This window comes from Canis aureus, chromosome 9 (genome assembly GCF_053574225.1).
Source record: "Canis aureus isolate CA01 chromosome 9, VMU_Caureus_v.1.0, whole genome shotgun sequence".
Lineage (NCBI taxonomy): Eukaryota > Metazoa > Chordata > Mammalia > Carnivora > Canidae > Canis > Canis aureus.
Window position 1 is genome coordinate 16950658 of NC_135619.1, and position 23952 is coordinate 16974609.

At 36.2% G+C, this 23952-nt stretch overlaps 1 protein-coding gene across 4 annotated transcripts in view; it reads right to left on the bottom strand.

Moving 5' to 3' along the window:
• Positions 1 to 23952, bottom strand: part of BAZ1A (bromodomain adjacent to zinc finger domain 1A) — an 89416-nt gene that overhangs the window by 55630 nt on the left and 9834 nt on the right. For 3 of the 4 annotated variants that reach the window (XM_077909012.1, XM_077909013.1, XM_077909011.1), the window contains one exon: positions 18588 to 18866. The exons of the other annotated variant lie outside the window; for it this stretch is intronic. In XM_077909012.1, the coding sequence (XP_077765138.1) occupies positions 18588 to 18866 (279 nt within the window). The remainder of the gene's footprint in view (positions 1 to 18587; positions 18867 to 23952) is intronic. 4 annotated transcript variants of the gene reach the window in all.

The following is a 23952-nucleotide window of genomic DNA, read 5'->3' on the forward strand; positions in this document are numbered from 1 at the left end:
CATTCTGAGTCTTATATAGGTTACAAGTATCGTATGTGACTCCTTTACAACCTGTTCTTAAAGAACTGAGGAAAAAAAAGGGAAGACTCAAATTACTAAAACCAGAAGTAAAAGTGGGGACATTACTAGTGATTTATTTAACTGGCACTAAATTTAAAAAGATTATAAGAAAAGATTATGGACAATTGTATGCTGACAAACTGGGTAACTTAGATAAAATGGACAAATTCTTAGAAACACACAAAGTAACAAAACTGACCCAAGAAGAAACAGAAAATCTGAATAGATCTATAAATAGTAAGGAGATTAAATCAGTAATCAAAAACATTCCAACAAAGAAAAGCCCAGGACCAGAGAGCTTCACTGATAAATTCTACTACACATTCAAAGAGTTAATACTAGTTCTCAAAATCTTCCAAAAAATTGAAGAGGAGATAACACTTGTCAACTCATTCTATAACACTACATTACCCTGACACACAAACCAAACACATGGCAGAACATATAAAGAACTCCTATAACTCAACAAAAACCAAACAACCCAATTAAAAAACAGGCAAAGGACCTAAATAGACATTTCTCCAAGAAAGATACAAATGGCAATAAGCACACGAAAAGATGTTCAGCCCTCATTAATCATAAGGGAAATATAAATCAAAACTGCAGTGAGATACCACTAAGATGGCTATTACTAAAAAAAATAAAAATGAAAAATTATGAGTGTTGGTGAAGATAGAGAGAAATTGGAACCCTTGCACACTGCTGGTGGGAATATAAAATGATGTAGTTGCTGTGAAAACAACATGGTGGTTCCAAAAAAAAATTAAACATAGAATTATCATGTGACCCAGCAATTCTACTTCTAGGTATATGCCCAAAAGAACTGAAAACAGGAACTCAGCAGATACCTGCATACCAATGTTCAGAAGGGCTTTCTTCACAATAACCAAAAGGTGGGGAAAAAAACTCAAATGTCTACCAATAGGTGAATGAAGAAACAAAATGTGGAATATACAGCAGCCACAAAAGGGGATGAAGTTCTGATACAGGCTACAACATAGATGGACTTTGAAAATATTACGCTCAGTGAAATAAGCCAAACACAAAATAACAAATATTGTATGAATCCACTTATATGAAGTACCTAGAATACGAAAATTCATGGAGACAGAAAGTAGAATAAAGGTTACCAGGGTCTGGAGAGAGGGAGAAATGGGGAGTTATTGCTTAATGGGTACAGAGTTTCTGTTTGGAATGATGAAAAAGTTCTGGAAATAGTAGTGATGGTTACATAACATTTTGAATGTAATAATGACACTGAATTATACATTTAAAAATGATTACAATGGTAAATTTTTTATTTATTTTACCATGACAATTTAAAAAAAAAAGAACTTTTTCTGTTCTAACAATAAAGCTTAAGAAGGCTCAATTATCAAGCCTAAATTGATAGCAAATGTAAATGGTATAAAAAGAACTGCAGGCTGACTTTTACCATTGGCTGCCAGAAATAAACCAGTGTTTCTAAAGAGGAACAACTACAGGAAATCCTATTAAAAATGTTAGGTAATTATGTAACCTAATAATAAAAAGGTTCTGTAATTTAGTGACACGAACTGCACAAAAATATTCAAGGAATCAAATGCACCCAGTTTAAAAAAACGTATTATTGAGGTATAGTTGACATACAATGTTATATTCATTTCAGGTGTACAACATAGTGATTCAACGATTCTATACATTATGCAGTGCTCACCACAGTAAGTGTAGTCACCATCTGTCACCATACAATGTTATTACAACATTACTGACTATATTCTCTATGCTGCACTTTTCATTTCCGTGACTTACTTTTAACTAGAAGTTTGTACCTAAGCCCCTTCACCTCAAATGGGCCCCACTTTTGAAGGGCCTGGCTATCTTTTAGGGATGATATGCTCAGACTTCCCTGTGGTGATGAAGGAAGCTTTTCAGTTACATTATGACAAGGTTCTTCAAGTTACAAAAAGAGACGGCTTTCACTGGTAGACCCCAAGTGAGTACCCCTAAGTTGTGATGATGGTAGCAGTCATGAAGGAAAAACATAGTAAATGGGTCTACTCATGTATAGGCTCAGGTATAGTTGGTGTGGCGCCTAAAACAGTCTGACAGTCCACTGGAGAGAATAGTCTATGATCCCCAGTAAGGATCACAGAGCTACAATAATTCAATAATCAATTTATCTAAAACCAATAGAAAAATAAGGTAAAACAGAATTCTCTGACAAAATAAGGAAGAAGCAAACCAGTACAGTACAGACACATAACTGAGAATGCAGGTAATGTTTTATACATAAATTAGGCTAGTTATTACCAATGCTATTAACTTTGCACAAACTACAGGTTTAGCATTTTTGCTAATCTAATCAAGGCCAGGCCTCTCAATAGTGCTTAGCTAAACTTCAGTTAACTATTTAAGATGTCAAGTCAATACTTTCTAATAGATTTACAAAAAGACTTAATCTATGTCTTTTAAATCCACTTGCTATAATTTCTTGGTTCTAGCGAGTCCAAAAAAGATTGGAATGTTAACAAAGGTTAAAGAATCATGAATTCAGACCTAGCTAGTGGGTCTTTTAGGATACAGAAGCTTTCTAAATTAAAGTTATGCTCCATTATTTGAGGACAGAGCAGAGGCTGATAATCAAAAGATGATCCTTATTATTAGACTTCCTGTATGTCAGGTAAGTACATGGCTTATACATGTTTCTCTCTTCATATCATCTCCACAGGTTATACATTTTCCAAGAGATGAAAATTTTAGAGTCAGAAAGTTCAATCATTTGCTCATGATTATACAATCAGTAACGATACAGACAAAACTTTAGCTTTGACTCTGAAGCCCGTATACTTTCTAATCTTCCATTCTATTACTGGAGTTGAGGGGGAAACAGAAACACTGAATTGCTCCAATGTTATTTCAGAGCTCAAAGCCTAGGCAGTCAAGAGGCTCCTAAAGTGCTAATGAAGTTAACACTCTTAGGAGTGAAAGCAAGTCTGTGGAATAGCAGCAAGCACAGAATGAGGACATAGAAGTTAGCCATAAATTTGTAACAGTGACAAACTAAGCATGGAAATAGCTTTTTATAAAAATATGCTATAGGGTACCTGGGTGGCTCAGTGGTTGAGTATCTGCCTTAAGCTAAGGTCATGATCCTGGGGTCCTGGGATGGAGTCCCACATCGGGCTCCCTACAGGAGGCCTACTTCTCCCTCTGCCTATGTCTCTGCTTCTGTCTCTCATGAATAAATAAATCTTAAAAAAAAAAAAAAGGTATATACCTCTTACTCCAAAAAGTTGGTTTTAATAGTCATAGTCCAATTTATATCTCAAAATACAAATTCTCTAAAGTAAAATTATCAAACATTTGAGAATTGAAATATATACAGAGTATTTACAAGGCATTTTGGGTAGAAGACAAAGAGCTAACAGTAGAAGGAAAGAAGACTAGAAACTTGGGGAGAGGGATCCCTGGGTGGCACAGCGGTTTGGCGCCTGCCTTTGGCCCAGGGCGCGATCCTGGAGACACGGGATCGAATCCCACATCGGGCTCCCGGTGCATGGAGCCTGCTTCTCCCTCTGCCTGTGTCTCTCTGCCTCTCTCTCTCTCTCTCTGTGACTATCATAAAAAAAAAAAAAAAATTAGAAACTTGGGGAGACATGCTTGACCTAAGGGACTGCCTCTCTGTTTGGATCTCTAAAAATTGAATATGCTGATTTATGATATACTTTATATCTGTTCCCCTATGCTGCCTCATTAACCTTTTATTTTCTTTTAATACAGGTGTCAAGTACATTTACTTAAAATGCTATGCTTGGATACTTCAACTTTATAGGTAGAAACAGAGTATATATACTTAATTTGAAGTTCAGAATAAAAAAAAAAAAAAAACACCTCAAATTAAGGTGGTTGTATGATACTCCATACTCCATTTTAAGTAGAGGAAAGCAGACTACTTAACAAGTCTGCCACTTCAAACAAGACAGAATTATGTTGATTACTTGTCAGTGGGAAGAAGAGGCTACTCACTTTTAGATATACTGATCAGAGTAGTTCAAAGAATGTTTCATTTTGAATTGTTCTGAGGCTCTTTATGGACCAGAGAACCAGGTCTCATTATTTCTCCAACTGGGATTTGACCTATTGTAAACCCTAAATATTATTAAGAAAATAAGAATCATTAGATTCTTGGGGCGCCTGGATGGCTCAGTCGGTTAAGCGTCCGACTCTTGATCTCAGCTCAGGTTTCAATACCATGGTCTTGAATTCAAGCCTTGTGATTAGCTCCATGCTGGATATGGAGCTTACTTAAAAAAGGAAAAAAAAAAAAAAAAGAATTATTAGATTCTTATTAAAGGCTAAACTTAGTACTAAAAGGTATACAGTTCAAATGAACATCTTTGGAAACAAAATCCTAGATATATGGGTTAAATCCTTACATATACTTTTTTAAAGATTTTATTATTTATTCATGAGAGACAAAGAGAGAGAGAGAGACATAGGCAGAGGGAGAAGCAGGTTCCTTACCAAGAGACCAATGTGGGACTCAATCCCAGGATCCCTGAATCACAGCTTGAGCCAAAGGCAGAGGCTCAACCACTGAGCCACGTAGGTGCCCCAAATCCTACATATTTTTAGTAAGTTTCAAATACCTGGATATTATCAGCATGCTATTTAAGCTCTTTAGTATTCAAAAATGATCATCTTAAAGCCACAAGAGTTAGGCTGAAGTATAAATCAAATTAATTAAAGCTTCACCAAAACACTTTAAAAAACACTTTAAAATTCCAACTAGTATATTCAAATTAGTAGGTATTTAAAGTGTTTGTGTGCTCAGCTTCATGTTAGCTTGGCATTCTCACACCAAAACATAAGAAGAAGACATGATAACCTTATGATAAGGCAAGACCAACAACATATGAAGATCAAAAACAAGTAAACATGAAATATAATGAAATGTCACCTTAGATTTAGAGCAAGTGACCTTTTGTTTCAACATATAGTATTTATTTTTTTAAAAGATTTTATTTGAGAGAAAGCGAGAGAGTGAATGTGAGCTTGAGGGGGAGGGGAGTAGAGGGAAAGAATCTCAAACTGACTTCAGGCTTGATCTCACAACCCTGAGATCATGACCTGAGCTGAAATCAAGAGTCGGATACCCAACTGACTGAGCTACCCAGGTGCCCCATCAACACACAGTATTTTAGAATACTTAAATTGGCTGCAATGTGAAGGATGGATATAGGAAGAAAACAGGCTTCTTGCTTTTCCTCTATCTTGCTGCCATCCTGAACAATGAGAACAATGGTCACAGCCTTAGGATGGAACAGAAACAGGAAAAAAACCTGGGTTCCTGACAACTTTGTGGACCCGCATCCCTCCCCTCCCCTCCCCTGGAACTCTGGTATTTTATATGGAAAATTTTTACTTCCTTATGCCACTAAAATTCCTTCTATCATATGCACCCAAGTCAAATCCCAGCTGATAAGAAAAAACACTAAGTCATCTATTAGGTGTATTAGGTATTTTTTTAAATTAAAAACTGATTCATTTATAAACATTTTGTTTGTGCTAAATTCCTTTTGAGTCACCATACTGTACTTCTCAATTCAACCAATAAAGCTGAATAAGACTTTCAAACTTGAAAGTTGCTTTGTCATTGGCAATACAGATCTCAACTCCTATTTCAGAATACTGAAAATCTGAAGTAGGAAAATAAATTTAACAACCTATGGTTTGTGGGTATGACTATCAAAGGGCAATTATGAAGGATCCATGTAGTGACAAAAATGTTCTGTACATGAGTATATCAATGTCAATATTTTGGTTGTGATCCTGTACTACAATTCTACAAGGTAATACCACTGGGAGAAATTCTGTATTATTTAACAACTGCATGTGAATCTACAGTTACCTCAAAACAAAGTTTAATTTAAAAACACTAATGAAAGACATTAGGAAATAATTAACTCCAACTAAAAACATTTGTTTCACATCAAGAGGAAAAATCAACAAAGGATACTAAAAAGCTACAGTAAATAATGACACTGTAGTATTGTAATATTGGCAAAAGGAAAGACATACAGATCAATGGAAAAGAAGAGTCAGACCCAAGATTTCATTTATATTAATATTCTGGAAAGGGCAAAATTATAAAGACATAAAACACATCAGTGGTTGCCATATAGTCTAGGTTAGAAGGTGGGGCAAGGGTAGACTACAAAAGGGGACAACAGAACTTCTGGGGAATGGTAGAAATGTTCTGTTTTACTGTGATGGATTATATAACTAAGTCACAGCTATACATTTAAAAATGAATTTTATCATAAAGTAATAGTGCTTTAATAAAACTATACTAGTTTAGACTACTTAGGATCAAGGTCTATCTGAATGTTATTTTATTCTTTAGCTTAAAAGAAAAACATTTATTGTTTTTCTAAAAAAAATTAATGCATAAGAGAAAGGCTAACTGAAGTAGGTCTACTTGCTAGATCTCAAATAAGTTTAAATTAGTCCTGCAATACTTACCAGAGGAAAGGCAAGAGAGTCATGTGTAATGCGTAAACTATGTAAAGGGAGACCTATTCTAGCTTGTTTCTATCTCAATCATATTAAACATTATAAAAATTCACTTAAAAATCCATTCCTCACAAAAAAAAGTTCAATGTATAGGTATTCTCTCTTACAACTTGAGTTAGTCAAATCAAAGTCAAATGGCTTCTACACACCAAAATACAGTGCATAAAAAATAAGAATTGGCAAAGAAATTATTATATATACAACTAACAAGTTAAGATGACAAAATTATGCCAATCATTCCCTGCATTCTCAAATTCTAGCTGGAAGCTCAAAGAAAATAACCTGAATTTTTTTTTTTACTATCTTTAAGGTCAATAGCATTCTTAACATTGACAATGTTAACAATGAAAATCAACACGCTGACTGACTATGGAAGCAAGTGGAAGATTCAAGTGTACCTTTATAAAAATAATTAAAAAGTAAACATCAGCCCATTCTAATGGCCAATCATAGCAAATGATTACTGGAGAGCTAAATTAATTTGACATTCCAGTATCTTTCATTCATTCTATTTGAATGTTGGTGATACATTCACTAACAAAATAAAACTTATGTCTCTTTTCCCCTGACTTTTGTTTAGGAATAACTGACATACATCACTGTAGAAGATGCACAGCATGACTTGATGTAGGTATACTGTGAAAGAGTACAATAGGTTCAGCTAACATCATCCATCATCTCATACAGATACAATAAAAAGAAAAGAACAAAGAAAAAAATTTTCTCCTTGTGATGATAACTCTTAGGATTTATTTATTCACTTAACAGCTTTCCTAGCCATACAGCAATGTTAGCTACAATTATGTTGTACGTTACATCCCTAGCACTTACTTATTTGTAACTGGAAGTTTGTACCTTTTGACTACTTTCCTCCAGTTCTCCCTCCCCTCTCAGGCCTTCACTTATATTTGCGCTGCAAACTCTATCCCCATTACCTATGTTCTGCTTGAGAACAATAGATACTAATGCTATACTCATACTGGATTATCCTATAGCATCCAACAGTGTTTTATAGAGAAAATACTGAATTTAATGGGCTAAAACAAAAAATTATGACTCAAGACTAGCCTATCAAGTTTTTTTTATATATTTTACTCTATTAAAAAAATTTTTTTTATTTGAGAGAAAGAGAGAACCAGAGACAGCAAGCACGAGTGGGGGCAGAGGGAGAAGCAGACTCCTCACCGAGCAGGAAATCCGATGGCAGACTCGATCCCAGGACCCTGGGATCTTGACCTGAGCCAAAAGCAGACACTTAACTGACTGAACCACCCAGGCACCCCAAGTTTCATTTTCTTTACAATGCTGATCAGAATCTGAATTATGTTGATTGGTATGTTTCTCTCTCTTGCACTTGAATGTAAGTCCTAGTTCTTGTCTTAGTCACTACCCTCTTTCCGATACCTACAAGAGTAACAACAGCACACAATGCTTATTGAATGAACCATATAAAACTTGGCTTCGTGTATGCTTTAAGTACTAAATTAGAATATTCTCTACTACCTCCAAGAAAAAAGACATAATTGGTTTTTCATTCCTGGTAACTATGCTAAAAGACAGAAAATCAACAAATAAAAATTATAGTTTTCCCCATGCTTGCAGTCACCTTTTGTTGCTAGTAAATAGTATTCTTCCCATCTGCAAGCAAACTGTTTGAAAAGATTAAAGCTTAAACAGCTCAGAGTACAGAAGTAAAATAATTAAGGTACCCTGGGGGGATGCTGGGTGGCTCAGTCAGTTGAGCATCTGCCTTCAGCTCAGGTCATGATCTCAGGGTCTCTGCTCAGTGGGGAGTCTGGTAGTCTGCTTCCCCCACCCCAACCCTGCTGATGCTCATGCTCTCTGTCTCAAATAAGTAATTTTAAAAATCTTTAAAAAAAAAAATTAAGGTACCCTGTGATAAGAACAATGATTAAGAATTTAAATAACAAAAGAACCTGTTTAAATATTGGAGCTGTTTTCCCTCTCTGAATCAATGATCAAAAGATGATGCTGATTTTTAGATACTCAACCTTATGATCTGTATCACTCTTAGAATGAATGATTAAAAGATAATCTAACCACGTATGTATAATCCTGCATCTCTTCACACTTAGACAAATTATAAAATGCTCAGGTAAAGAATAAATAGTGAATGATAAATGAGTACATTCAACTACAATATTTAATCCTGCTTAAGTGCTATCCTTTAATATTTTTTTTCATACTCATGAATTTCTCTCAAACAGAAGCAGTGATTTTTGACACTGTGCTTGGAAATTTCACTTGTGACCTTGGTCAAATTTTAATTAATTAACCTGTTTATGAACTTCTCAACTGTAAAATGAGCAAATGAGCTCTTATTACACATGGCTGTTATGGGAACTAAATAAGATCTATAAATAAAAATCTTAGAACAGTGTGTGGCATACAGTATGCTCTCAAAAGTTTACAGGTATTGTCATCATCTCCCTAAAATGATATATAGCAAACTCTCAAGAACAGGGACTAAGAAAATTAGGGACTGACTTAAAAAAAGATGAGTCATCACAGCTGGCAGACTCATTACTGGTCTCTGACAAGTACAGGAAGGATCTAACATTGAGTGCTTTATGTGCCAGGTGCTATGCTGGCCAACTAACAAATTGTGGCAGATTATTGCAGGTATGGCCCCCATTGAATCAGACCTCTTTGATTCCCTCCCACAGTAACTGAATTTGTTCATGTGACTTGCTTTGGTCAATGGAATACTAATAAGCATGAGCATGCTGAGGCTTGAAATGTGCTTATACAGTGGGGCCTGCCCTCTCTTGCTGCTGGGAACACTGCTACCACCTTGGGAACAAGTGAGGATTAGCTTCCTGAAGGATGGGAGGCCATGTGAAAGTAGCCACTCTAGTCTGAGGCCCCAGACATGTGAGTAAGGCTATTCTAAAGTAGAAAACCTAGACAATCCAGCCTAAAGGCAGGCCAGCCCAGACCATAAGAATGTTCCAGCCAACTAATGATGAGAATAATGTTTATTGATTTAGGCCATTAAGTTTTGGGGTGGTGTGTTAAGCAGCAAAAGCTAGTACAATCACCATTTGAATATAGATATTATTTCAGTTTTGCAGATTATGAAAGAAGATTTCCAGAAATAGTCAGTTTGGCTCCAAAGGCTTTTTTCCACCATACCAAGCCACTTCTCCATGCCAAACTCTGAGGTTCTAAATAAAAAAGGGATTTCTGGGGATCTTATTCTATAACCCTTATTTAAAGCAGTAACATTTCCTCTATTCCAGAAGTCCCTACACTATGGCCTATGGGCCGGATCCAACTTACCTCCTGTTTTTTGTATTGTATGATCTGCAAGCTAAGAATAATTTACACATATTTAAATGGTCTAAAATAAAAACCAGGGGATCCCTGGGTGGCGCAGTGGTTTAGCTCCTGCCTTTGGCCCAGGGTGCGATCCTGGAGACCCGGGATCGAATCCCATGTCGGGCTCCCGGTGCATGGAGCCTGCTTCTCCCTCTGCCTATGTCTCTGCCTCTCTCTCTCTCTCTCTCTCTCTCTGTTGTGTGACTATCATAAATAAATAAAAAAAAAAATTAAAATAAAAACCAGAAGACTACTTTGTTATATGTGAAAATAACTGGTTATTTAAATTTCTGCATTTATATATAAAGAACTACTAGAATACAACCATGCTCATTCATCCACTGTTTATGGCTGCTTTTGCACTGTAACAGCAGAGTTGGGTGGCTGTGAATGAAACCATATGAACTACAGTCTGTAATATCTGGTTCTTTATTTAAAAAAAGTGTTCTAAACTCTGCTCAGAATTATTCCCTTAGCATATGTTTTTAATTTAAGCAAAGGATTTTCCCTGGCCTTTAGTGATGCGTAGATTCTATTTGTACTGTTTTCTTTTTTTAAAGTAGCCTTCATGCCCAATGTAGAGCCCAACATGGAGCTTGAACTCATAACACTGAGATTAAGAGTCGGACGCCTAACTGAGTGAGCCATCTCGGCATCCCTCTATTTGTATTTTTACCACTCTTTTTCCTTTCATTGAAAATTATTTTAGCATATGTCATTTCTCCTAGTTCTCTTTGCCTGTTTTCTTTGGATGGCCTCTGACTTTGTCTAAGATAGATAACCCCATTTTAAAAGCAGTAATTCAGAACCATAGGTCAAATGAATTCCACTTACATACCATACTATTATTGGCCTCCAAGGCAGCATGGAAAATCAACAAACTACAATTTTATCTTGTTCTCAGAAAAATTCAAAATATCTGTGAAGTAAGTTGTTCATTAAAAACTGATCTTATATTGGCCAAATGAAACAGACTGTGAAGGAGGTGGAAAAGATATAGAAGAGAGATTTTATTCAGAAGACACTCAAATTTCTCAGACCTAAACCTGTGTAACCATGTAGAAATGAACAGCAATTTCAGGACAGAAGTAGCTATATATAGTCTCCCCTCTTTTGTGATATTAGTTGCTAATATTTTCCTGCCACAGGGAACTAAGAACTTCAGAATTACTACTGTTCTACTTCACCATCCTGTTACTAACCAGTTCAATGAGATAGAAATTGAAGCAAGCAAACATTTGTTCTTTTTCTGTTAGGAAAGAGGTAAACCTCAATTTACTTGCCAACTCCCCTTTTTATCCTTTTTTTCTTACCCCCAAAGTAATGACTGTAAGTCCTGGTAGAGATTTAGCTGACTGTACTTGGCATTAGTGCAAAGGATCAATAAAGAAGTTGCCACAGAGAATAACTACCCTCACCCCCAACATTTTACAAAGACTTTTGAAAGGCATTAGCCAGATGCTCCTAAGGACTAATGCAATTTGAAGGCCCTTAGAATACTGAAGATTAGTTGTTTGTATGATCAGTCTGAACTTTACTGAACTATATTTTTGTTAAGCTGAACTATTCTGTTGAGTCCATACAGAAATACAACATAAGCTTTATAGGTGATTTAAATTAAACTTGTTTAGAAAAAAATTCATTTTCAGGGGTGTCTGGGTGGCTCAGTTAAGTGTCTGCCTTAGGTTCAAGTCAAGATCTCAGAGTCCTGGGATAAGCTCCCTGGCTGGCTCCCTGCTCAGTAGGGAGTCTGTTTCTCCCTCTACCCCTTCCCACTCCACCCCCCTGTTCATGCTCTGTCTCAAATAGATGATGCTTCTCAATTTACATTATTATGCAAGTAAATAGGACTCTAAATTTTAGCTGTTGAACTTGCAGTGACAATCTAAGAATCAGGTTGTAAGTCTGGGTCTTTGGTACATACAATAAATACAACATATGTCTAAAGAAGGTAGTTTTCACTTTAACTTAGAATTTCAAAGAAAGAACAGTTGTCCCAAACAACCTTTTTTTTTGTACTGAAAATTATATCAACATACTATGGTCATGGAAAACAATTTGGGGATGTTTGACTCTCTTTGGCTGAGAACCAGAAATTTTGACCTTAAATGATCAGTAGTGGGGTGCCTGGCTGGCTCAGTCAGTAGAGCATGCGACTCTTGATCTCAGGATTGTGAGTTTGAGCCCCATTTTGGGTGTGGAGCTTACTTAAAATTAAAAAGATTAGCAGTGTTAGCTGAGCAACAAAAAGTCTTCTTTCTGAAAAAGAGTTATAATACATGAAGTGCCTGGGTGGCTCAGTCAGTTAGGTGTCTGACTCTTGATTTTGGCTCAGGTTGTATTCTTGGATCCTGGGATTGAGCCCCACACATCTGGCTCCCCACTCAAGTGGAGAGTCCACTTGAGATTCTCTCTCCCTCTGCCCCTCCCCTCACTTGCGTGCATATGCTCACTCTCAAATAAATAAATCTTTATCCAACCATGTATGTTCAAATCAAAATAACTACATTGGGTCCTCCAATCTTTTATGTTCATCCTATCTTCTCAATATATTTAGAATTTCTCTGTCTTCAATATCAATGCAGTTTAATTATTATTCACTAACACCATTTAGGACAGTAATATTAAAAAAAAGAACCCAAAGATTTATTTTTTATTTTTTTTAAAGATTTTATTTATTTATTCATGATAGACACAGAGAGAGAATGAGGCAGAGAGACACAGGCAGAGGGAGAAGCAGGCTCCATGCCGGGAGCCCCATGCGGGACTCAATCCGGGGACTCCAGGATCATGCCCTGGGCCAAAGGCAGGTGCTGAACTGCGGAGCCACCCAGGGATCCCCAGAACCCAAAGATTTAAAGGTTCATTTTTTAAATTTCTACTTCTAATAAATACTTAGCGCCTACTTTCTATATTCTAGGTTTTTTTTTTTTTTAAGATTTTTTTTTTTTTTTAATTCATGAGAGACACAGAGAGGCAGAGACACAGGCAGAGTGAGAAGCAGGCTCCATGCAGGGAGCCCGACGCGGGACTCGATCCCGGGTCTCCAGGATCAGGCCCTGGGCTGAAGGCGGTGCCAAACCCCTGAGCCACCCGGGCTGCCCTATATTCTAGGTTTTATTTATTTTTTTATTTTTTAAAGATTTATTTATTTATTCATTCATAGAGACCAGAAAGAAGAGACACAGGCAGAGGGAGAAGCAGGCACCAGGCAGAGAGCCTGAAGCAGGACAATCCAGGGTCTCCAGGATCACGCCCTAGGCTGCAGGCAGCGCCAAACTGCGGCGCCACCGGGGCTGCCCTATTCTAGGTTTTAATGCTAATTTTGTTACTTCATTAGATTAAAGTGCTTAAAGCATTCTATCAGTGAAACCTAGAAAGCTGTAGGTCATATACTTTTAGTAGGTAACGCTTTGTAAATTAAAAAATTTTTTTTAAGGATTTGAGAGAGAAAGAATGAGGAGTGAGTAAGCATGTTAAAGCATTCTATCAGTGAAACCTAGAAAGCTGTAGGTCATATACTTTTATTAGGTAATGCTTTGTAAATTAAAAAAAATTTTTTTAAGGATTTGAGAGACAGAGAAAAAGAATGAGGAGTGAGTAAGCATGAGCAGAGGGAGGGAAAGGGAGAAGCAGACTCCCCATTAAGCTGGGAGCCCGACCCTGGGATCATGACCTGAGCTGAAATCAGATGCTTAACCAACTGAGCCACCCAAGTGCTCCAACACTTTGTAAATTTTAAATCTAAGTAGTATGGGGATAATATTTGGGAAAATCTGGCCATAAATGAAATTCTTTGGTGTAAATCCAATTCTGCTATTTTACTGATTTAACCTACATTGGAGAAAAGGTCTGTCAGTCAGGAGTCAGAGATTATTATTATTTTTTTTAAGATTTTTTATTTATTTGGGAGGGGTGGAAAGGGGGGAGGGGCAAAGGGAGAAGGAGAAGCAGACTTCCTGCTGAGCAGGGAGCCAGCTGAGGAGCTCATCCCAGGACTCTGGGATCTTGACCTGAGCCGAAGGCAGATGCTTAACCAACTGAGACACCCAGGTGCCCAGGTCGGAGATTATTTGGGAAAAAAATGCAGTTTATTATTTTCAAAGGGAAAATTCACATAAGGCTAGCAAAAGGAGTAGCTTTCTCCAGCCTCAGAAAAAGTGAGTAAGCTTTTTAGGAACTAATAGTTTAATCAGTTTATGCAAAACCAAATAGAAATGTACATCTATGTGTTTTGATAAATGAAGATCTCCAAACCACTACTAAGTGAAAAAGATGTTATTTTAAAAAAATTTAGTGCAGTATAGAAAAAAAAAAAAACCTATGTACTAATTTTTTTTTCAGTGCACTAATTTTTTTTTACAATGATTATCTCTGAAAGGAGCATTTGGGAAATGCACTCTAGGCCTTCACCTTTCATAATTTTCTCTAATATATATGAATCTTTATTTTTAAAAAACCCAGATTTTAAAAAATTATAAACATCAGTCTTAATAAGCAGAGCACATAACTTATATTGTTAATATAAAGTCTTCAGTTTTTAAAAACAGTTTTAACATTCGTAGCAAAATTGAGAGGAAGATCTAGAGATCTCCCATATACCCTTTGCTGCCCCACATTCACAGCCTCTAAAATTACTGATATCCCCTTCACTGGAGGTACATTTGTTATAAATGATCAATCTACACTGACACATCATCATTAGTGTCCATAGCTTACATGACAATTCACTCTTGGTGTGTTTCACCATGGGTTTGGACAAATGTAATGACATGTATCCATCATTACAGTACACAGAGTATTTTCACTGCCTTAAACATCTGCCGTGCTCCATCTATTCACCTCTCCCCAACTCCACCTCAACAACCGGCAACCACTGATCTTTTTTACTGTCTCCATAGTTTTGCCTTTTACAATTGGAATCATACATATGTACTCTTTTCAGATTGGCTTCTAACACATGGTAATATTCATTTAAGGTTCCTCATGTCTTTTCATGGCTTGATAGCTCATTTCTTTTTAGCAATGAATATTATTCCTTTGCATGGATGTACCGGGTTTATTTATCCATTCACCTAGCAAAGGACATTTTGGTTGCTTCCAAATTTTGGAAGTTATTAAATAAAGCTGCTATACACATTCATCTGCAGGTCTTTGTGTGGACATTAAGTTTTCAACTTCTGTGAGTAAATACCAAGGAGCATACAACTTTTGGAAAATTCTGCGTCACCTATCAATATCACGAGAATTAAAATGAAAGCATCTAGCACAGTGCCTAGCATACAGGAAACGTTCAATAAATGCAAGTATACTTTCAAATCTGCAATGTCTTCTAATGCTACCAAATTATATACTAAGCCAGGCCAGTATACTTAACCATTAACCAGTAGTTAATGTTTATTCCATCTCCTTCTTAGGAAAGAAAGTGCCACTTCTCGCTGTCAGTATATCTACTTTTTTAGAGGTATCTCTTCATGTCTGTTGCTTCAAATCTCCTATGAACTCCAAGAATATCTTGACTATGCCTGAAATGTCTGAAAACAAGTTGCCCAAACCCACTTTAATTTTTTAAAATTACCAAATACACAATTATATTGATTCAATTTTTCGGATTCTCTCAAACTCTAGCCCCATCCTTCAACTACTGAGAGATGATTCAACAATCCCAAATGTGTTCTTGTGTGATTTCCACCTTCTTTTTTCCTGATTTAATGATCCAATTCTGGGCGGGGCAGGGTGGGGAGAGGGGCAGCAATGGAGAGAGTGGAGAAGATGGGTTTATCATGTAAGCTTTTGAGCTCTAGGTCACCATACTCTCAACCCTTCAGTGAACAACAATAATCAGGCTGTTAAAAAGAAGATAAAGTTAACTGAAACTCAAATGCCTTAAAACTGCTTGTGCAGCATTTTTCAGAAAACCATGTACAAAAGTAGGATGATTATCTTCAAAAACGACTGTCTTTCTTAGTGAAATTGTTAACTGTGGGGTTTCCTTTCAGAGCTACAATAGAAAAACCTGATTCCTAGTTTCAGTGGCCCATGCAGTTATTGTAGTCCTACATTTAGTGATATCTCTGAAAAAACAAAACAAAAAAAATCCTGCCAAACTGCATGTCCCCCAATACAAACATTCAAATACTAACAAGGCACCTATATCAAATGGCAATATTATATAATACAGCTTAAAAAATTCACATTCATTATATCATTTTATCTTGTAAGACAAACCTGTAATGCAGGGGTCCATTTAACAGCTGAAAAAAGACTAAAGCTTAAAGAGTTTAAAATACTTGCTCAGAGCAATTAAATGGCAGAATCCAAAACTAAGGAGACAATGATACAAGGAAAGAAATACTTTTGTTTTGTTTTGTTTTTAGAAATACTTTCGTAAGTCTGCTCTACCTGAATTTAAATCCTACCACTTACTACTTATAAGACTGAAATGGAAGCTCCATGACTTCGTTTTATTCACTGCTATATCTCCAGTGTCTAGAGCAGTCCAAGTAAACAGCAGGAGATCAGGAATATATGATAGATATCACGAAAAAATTACTTGACTTCTTTGGACCTCTGTTTACTCATCTGTAAATGGAAACAATGAGGTCATATCTGATATAATATAATATAATCCTAGTTAAGTGTTCTTTATGGAAGACCACAAATTCTCTCACTTCTTCTATAGGCTCTAAGGAAGTCGTAGAGAACAAATGTCTGCATAACTGGTAGGCAAACTGGGTTAATCAGGATAGGGAGGATAAAGAGTTGGAACTGTTGCTTCAGTGAAGTAGTCAGGTATTGTCTTTATTATTCTACCAAAGCAATGACAAAGGATCTTCTAGAAGAATCCATTAGCTGATTGCTTTTTTCAAAACAGAAAGTCTTGGTAAGAAGGGAAGCACCTAATCTATACTTATAAAATGCAACAAGAGAGGAGGGATACCTAAAGGTAAATGAGATAATAAGAAAAGAATATTGAGGTGAAAAGATCCAGAGTACCTATACTGACTAATTCAACCAACAAATAGCCTCTATCCTATTTCCGTGTAATTTAGCATGCTCTTTCCAGTAAATCTAATTCTGGTGGATGAAGAAGTCTTTAGGACCACTGGTAAATACTACCAGAGACAGAAACAAAAGGTATATGCTATTAACAAGTAGAAACAAAAGTTAAAAGCAAAGGGAGATGATACCTCAAATGGTACCATCAAGAAAGTGAGAAGACAAAGACAACTCATAAAAAAAAAAAATATTTGCAAATCTTATCAGGGACTGTATCCAAAAACACAAAGAACTTTTACATCTCAGTAATAAAAAAGATAAATAACCCAATTTAAGAATGGGCAAAGGACCAGAACAAACATTTCTCCAAAGAAGATATATAAAGGATCAGTAAGCACATAAAGGGATGCTTGACATTCGGGAAATGCAAATCAAAATTACCACAACATACCATCCCATACCCACTAGGATGGCAAAATAAAAAAGATGGACTACAACAAATTGTCCATAGATATGACTTGGTAAGGATGTGGAGAAACTGCAACTCTCATACACTGCTAGGGGGAATGTAAAATGATGCAGTTGCTCTGAAAGTTTGGAGATCTTTAAGTGCTAAACATTGTGTTCCCACATATGACTTAGCAATTCTACTTCTAGATATATGACCAAAAGACCTGAAAACATGGGTTCACAAAAAACTTGTACATGAATGCCTATAACAGCATTATTTATAATAGCCAAAAAGTGGGGACAACCTAAATGTCTGTCACAAAATGTGCTAGATCCATACAGAATTTATCAATAAAAAGAAATATTGATACATGCTACAATGTGGATGAACCTTGAAAACATTATAGTAAGTGAAAGAAATGAGACATAGAACACTACATACTATATTATTCCAAGGGGCTATATAAAGTTTTAATGCAAATAAGGATTATTATGATAAATACTAGTGACTAGCCAATCACAAATGCTTAAACTTCAGGAAAGCAGTAATAATTTTTAATTTAGTGCCAGAGATAATGTCATTTAAAATTTTTGTATATGAAAAATTCATTTTTCTTAAAGAGCTGGGTAAAAGGGAACTCAATGGAGTACATAAAACTCAGTCATTATATTATCAGAGGAACTACTAAAACCCAGCAAGAAACATATGCATATTTATACTTTTATACTATTAGATAACATAAGGACAAAATAGGTATCTTTAAGGTTTTTTTTTTTTACTTGGAAGTAAAGATGGAACTTCTACACAAGGGGACATATTATACAATAAACAAAAAAGAGAAGAAAGGTAGTTTATAAAGCAATGGACTGACCTTCAAGACATTTTAAATGAGAAAGGTATCAAATATGTTACCTTTTGCATTAAAAGGGACAGGAGACTCTGTGTGGGCCCATGCACATATGTGTACAAATATCTATGCATATACATACATCTTTTGGTAGTCTGGAGAGAAATTAGCTTTGGAAAAATATATTAACATTAGGGCTATCTGTGGGGAGGGTAACAAAGCAGTGGGAGGACAGAAGGGAAATTTTCCTCAGTTCACCTTTTTGTGTACTTTGAATTTTGAGTAATGTGAATGCATGTGTAACAAAATAAAAAATTAAAAGTACTTTACCTTGCACCATTGTTCCTAATGACTTCCACAGTTTCTTCAACAAAGTATCGATCCTTGACATATGCAAAAATATCATCACATATTTCATGCAAGCGTGAACGATGGGTAAGGTTGGTCAAGTATAAAACTGGAATAATTAGTGGTTCTGGAAAACTCTGAAGATTCTGTCTTGCTTTTTTTTCTGACTCAAGTGCTTCCTGATAGGTCAGTCCAGGTTTACCCGTCACAGCACAACTCCACACAAGACTGTTGCACAGAATGGTTCGTTCAAAAAAATCACTGATTAAAAAACAAAAACAAAAATCCATTCATTACCCATCATTTCACAAATTTTACATTAAAAGCTGATAAAGGATTGTGCCTTCATTGCAAAATTTTACATAGAATTATAGAACAAGGGTTTACTAACTGGTCAACTTATATACTAACACAAATCTAAGAAAAATTATATTTAAACTAGACATTTATATTTTGCAATTTAATGGTACATTCATCTAAAATTGGGCTTTGATTTCCATCACTTTTGAAATTGGGACTGAAACTGAAAATAAACCCAATTTTTCTTTTTTCTTCTAATTTTAAAGCTTTTTGTTCCAAAGCAACCAAAATGCTAGGGACAATTTAAGCACTTAACTATGAACTTTAAAAAGCTTTAACATAATAGTGAAAAACTGGCAAATCTAAGCATCTAACAAGAAAGGTTAAGTAAATTATAGTACTTCATAATGAAAAATCCTAGTCATTAACAGTATGAGGAGAGTTCTTAAACTTATGGAAAAAAACTTTTTAGTTTGATTTCCTCCTATATTTTTGAAACTAAAAACTTAGCAAAGCAATATATGTAATATGGTCCCACTTGAAAGAAGAAAGAAAAAGGAGGGAAGGCAGGAAAAGAAAGATATTCTAAAGCAGCATAAACTGTTTCTACAATGTTATCCAAAAATCAAGGCAACAGTTACAGAGTAGGGATGGGCCTGGGGGGCCTCTTCTGCACTGTGGCAATTTCTTAATATGAGCATTTATTTCTTTTCAAAAATTCTATAGTCACTTTTAAAATGCAAGAGATCCATAATATGGAAAGATTGCTAAGGCATGTTAAGTAGAAAAAAACTCAAATCACCAAATAATACAATCCTATATTCATTAATTAGGATAACAAAAATAGGGATCCCTGGGTGGCGCAGCGGTTTGGCGCCTGCCTTTGGCCCAGGGCGCGATCCTGGAGACCCGGGATCGAATCCCACGTCGGGCTCCCGGTGCATGGAGCCTGCTTCTCCCTCTGCCTGTGTCTCTGCCTCTCTCTCTCTCTCTCTCTCTGTGACTATCATAAATAAATAAAAATTAAAAAAAAAAGGATAACAAAAATATGTACTTATACAAATACTATAAACAGATGTTCCCTATGGAGAAAAGGAAGGACTACAAAGGAAAAGGAAAATTTGTTATTCTAAATATGTCTATATTGTTTGAATTTGTATAATGAGCATGTATTTGCGTTGTTTTTACAATCAACACATTTTATTTATTTATTTTTAAAAGATTTTATTTATTCAAGAGAGAGAGACAGAGAGACAGAGAGAGAGGCAGAGACATAGCAGAGGGAGAAGCAAGCTCCCCTGTGGGGACCCCCATGAGGGACTTGATCTTAGGACCCTGGGATCATGACCTGAGCCAAAAGCAGACACTCAGCCACTAAGCCACCCAGGTGCCCCCAATCAACACATTTTAGAAAAGGTCAGACATACACAAAAAGGGTAGTAACAGTTGCTTCTAAGTGGTAAGATTTGGGTAAATGTCTTTCCTTCCTCTATACTTTGGGTGTATTTTTCTTTCTTTCTTTTTTTTAAAAAGATTTTATTTATTTATTCATGAGCGACACAGAGAGAAAGAGATACAGGCAGAGGGAGAATCAGGTTCCTTGCATAGAGCCCAATGAAGAACTCGCTCCCAGGACTCCAGGATCATGACATAGGCCAAAGGCAGATGCTCAACCACTGAGCCACCGAGGTGCCCCTTTGTTGTACTTTTCAATAATTATATGTGACTGATACAATTCATTACTGTCTAACTTTTTCTCCTTCCTGAAATCCCCTTTTCCTTCTCTTATTCTAAAAAGTATTAAGACTATATGTTTACTTCCGGGTTAGTCTATCTATATAGGTTATCCCTGTTGTAGTCTGATCTCCAAAGATTTGGGGTAATTCCATTAACATAGTTTCATTTGTATATTCATCTGCAGTATGAACAACAACAAAAATGAAATCTATGGAAATAAAAAGAAAATAATCATATCCTAACATGAATGAGATCTAAAGAGGTAAGATGCATATGCCAAGTTACATGACTTTAATTCAGTACAAAGATGATCCTTTTGGAAGTATTTACCTGTTAGTAAGGGAGATAATGGATGTATATCATTAAAATTAAAATCACAAAGTGATTAAAAGACAAGCAGATATCCTTTGGATGTTCAGAGTAAGGGAAGGAGAGATAAGCAAAAATGATCAAGAAATACTCTGTTATTTGGAGAAGTAGTGTTAAAAGAGTTAGGTTATAAAGGAAAAGTACGGTTGAAGAAAGAAATGCCAGAGAGAAAAAAAGATGAATGTGATCTGGTTCTCATAAGCAAGAAAATATATGTCAGATAAACAATTTATTAGCTAAGAGATCCACTACAAATATACCCAATAACTGGTTATCAATGGTGCAGAATAAAATGAATGGAAGGATGGATCATTAAAGAGGTCTTAAGTTTTATTGCCTAAAACTGAAGTTCACTTAGAAAGCTTTACAAAAGTTTTAAACTTTTTTCTATTGGGACAAACATATCTGTAAGACTTAGCTTAATAAGCCAACACATAATCAGCACATGATGTATGTGAGTTATACTCCTAATAATTTAAACTATATTTAATACTGTTTAAGAAAAATATACTTCAGGGGCGCCTGCGTGGCTCAGTAGGTTAAGCGTCTGCCTTCAGCTTGGGTCATAGTCTCAGGGTCCTGGGATAGAACTCTGCGTTGGGCTCAGTGCTCAGTAGCAAATCTGCTTCTCATTCTGCCCCTTCCCCCACTGATGTGCATTCTCTCTCTCAAATAAATGAAATCTTAAAAAAAAAAAAAAAAAAAAAAAGGAAAAGGGGGCTCCTGGTGGCTCAGCAGCTGGGTGTCTGCCTTCGGCTCAGCATGTGATCCTGGGGTCCTGGGATCGGGTCCCACATGGGGCTCCCTGCATGGAGCCTGCTTCTCCCTCTGCCTGTGTCTCTGCCTCTCTGTGTGTCTTTCATGAATAAATAAATAAAATAAAATAAAAATAAATTTTAAAAAAGGAAAAATATTACAAATTTAGGTATCTTACATTAACTAGTCTCTAACCCAGTACTAACAGAAATAGAATGCTAGCCACAAATAAAATTTTAAATTTTCTGGTGGCTGCATTCAACAAATTCTAAAAAGAAACACTAATTTTATAGATCAGTTAACATTTGTACATTTTTGGGATCCCTGGGTGGCGCAGCGGTTTGGCGCCTGCCTTTGGCCCAGGGCGCGATCCTGGAGACCCGGGATCGAATCCCACATCAGGCTCCCGGTGCATGGAGCCTGCTTCTCCCTCAGCCTATGTCTCTGCCTCCCTCTCTCTCTCTCTCTCTCTCTCTGTGACTATCATAAATAAATAAAAAAATTTAAAAAAAAATTAAACATTTGTACATTTTATTTAACCCAATATATCCCCAAATGCTTTATTTCAATATGTATTCATTTTTAAACTTTTCGGGGAATCCCTGGGTGGCTCAGGGGTTTAGCACCTGCCTTCGGCCCGAGGCGTGGTCCTGGATTGAGTCCAGATTGAGTCCCACGTCGGGCTACCTGCATGGAGCTTGCTTCTCCCTCTGCCTGTGTCTCTGCCTCTCTCTCTCTCTCTCTGTGTGTCTCTCATGAATAAATAAATAAAATCTTAAAACAATTTTTTTTAAACTTTTCAATATGTAAATATTTTAAATCCTTTTTTGGGGGTACTAAGTCTTCAAATTTCAGAATGTATTTTACCTTTATTGCCCATTTTAATTCTGAGTAGTCATATTTTGAGTTATTAATAACCCCCAGGCCAATAACGGCTTCCGTGTTCGACAGCATGGCTCTCACCATAGTGATTTGGAATTTGGTAGCCTGGCATATTTAGTGCCACATAAAGGAGACCGATTTTATACTGAGCTGCAATAAATGCTATCTAGATGTGGTGAGGTTGTTCATAATACCAAAGAGAGGGGATCCCTGGGTGGCTCAGTGATTGAGCGCCTGCCTTTGGCCCAGGGCCTGATTCTGGAGTCCCGGGATCAATTCCCACATCAGGCTCCCTGCACGGACCTGCTTCTCGCTCTGCCTGTGTCTCTGCCTCTCTCTCTCTCTCTCTCTCTCTCTCTGTCTCTCATTAATAAATAAAATCTTTAAAAAAAATTAAAAAATTAAAAAATAAAAATACCAAAGAGAGCAATGGCACAAGTGAAACAAACCTCCACTAAACATATTACAGGGCAGAAAAATAGGATAGTCAGTAACCATTGTTGTACATTCAGCTGTCCTACACCCAGGTTTCCACCCTCCTCTTCCAAAGTGTTTGTACTGTTTGTTTGCCTTATATCATCTACTCTGCAAAGTTGTTATATTATAGCCCTGCTGTGCACAAAGATCTACACTCAGGAGAAGAGAAGGGAGACAGGGCATACTACCATTGTGGCCATTTTAAAGCATGCAAAAAAAAAAAAAAAAATCCCAAAGAATACTTCTTCCGATTCAGCACCCCCTACCAGCATGGCACATCTAACATTTTTATTATCTTCACTTTCTCATACTTCTGTAATTCTGCTCATCAACCATTTGTCACATAGATTTAAAGATGTGGGATTTTGTTAATAATAATGAACTCTAGGGGGCAGGTTACAGTGTCTCCTCAATTTCTATAAGAATATAAAAATCATGAAAATTTTGTAAGAAATATTTTATTATTGTGAGTAAAAAATTTAATATACAAAATACTGCTTTAAATGAATATGTTTAGGCTAATATAGATTATTATGCATCTTATGTATTACTACATTCCTTCAACTATCTTCTCAACCAGAGGTGAGTATACTACTGGCCTGGAGGCCATATCTAGCTTTTCACCTGTTTTTGTGGTTTTATTGGAACAAACCACACTCATACCTTTAGTATTGTCTATGACTGCTTCTTCATCCTGTGGAGTTGAGTAGGTACAATAGACACTATTTGCCTACAAAGACTAAAATCTGACTATACTTGGCCTTTTAAAAAAAAAGTTTGATGACTGCTGCTCTTTACCATTATTTCTTAAGGAAAAAATTGCTTC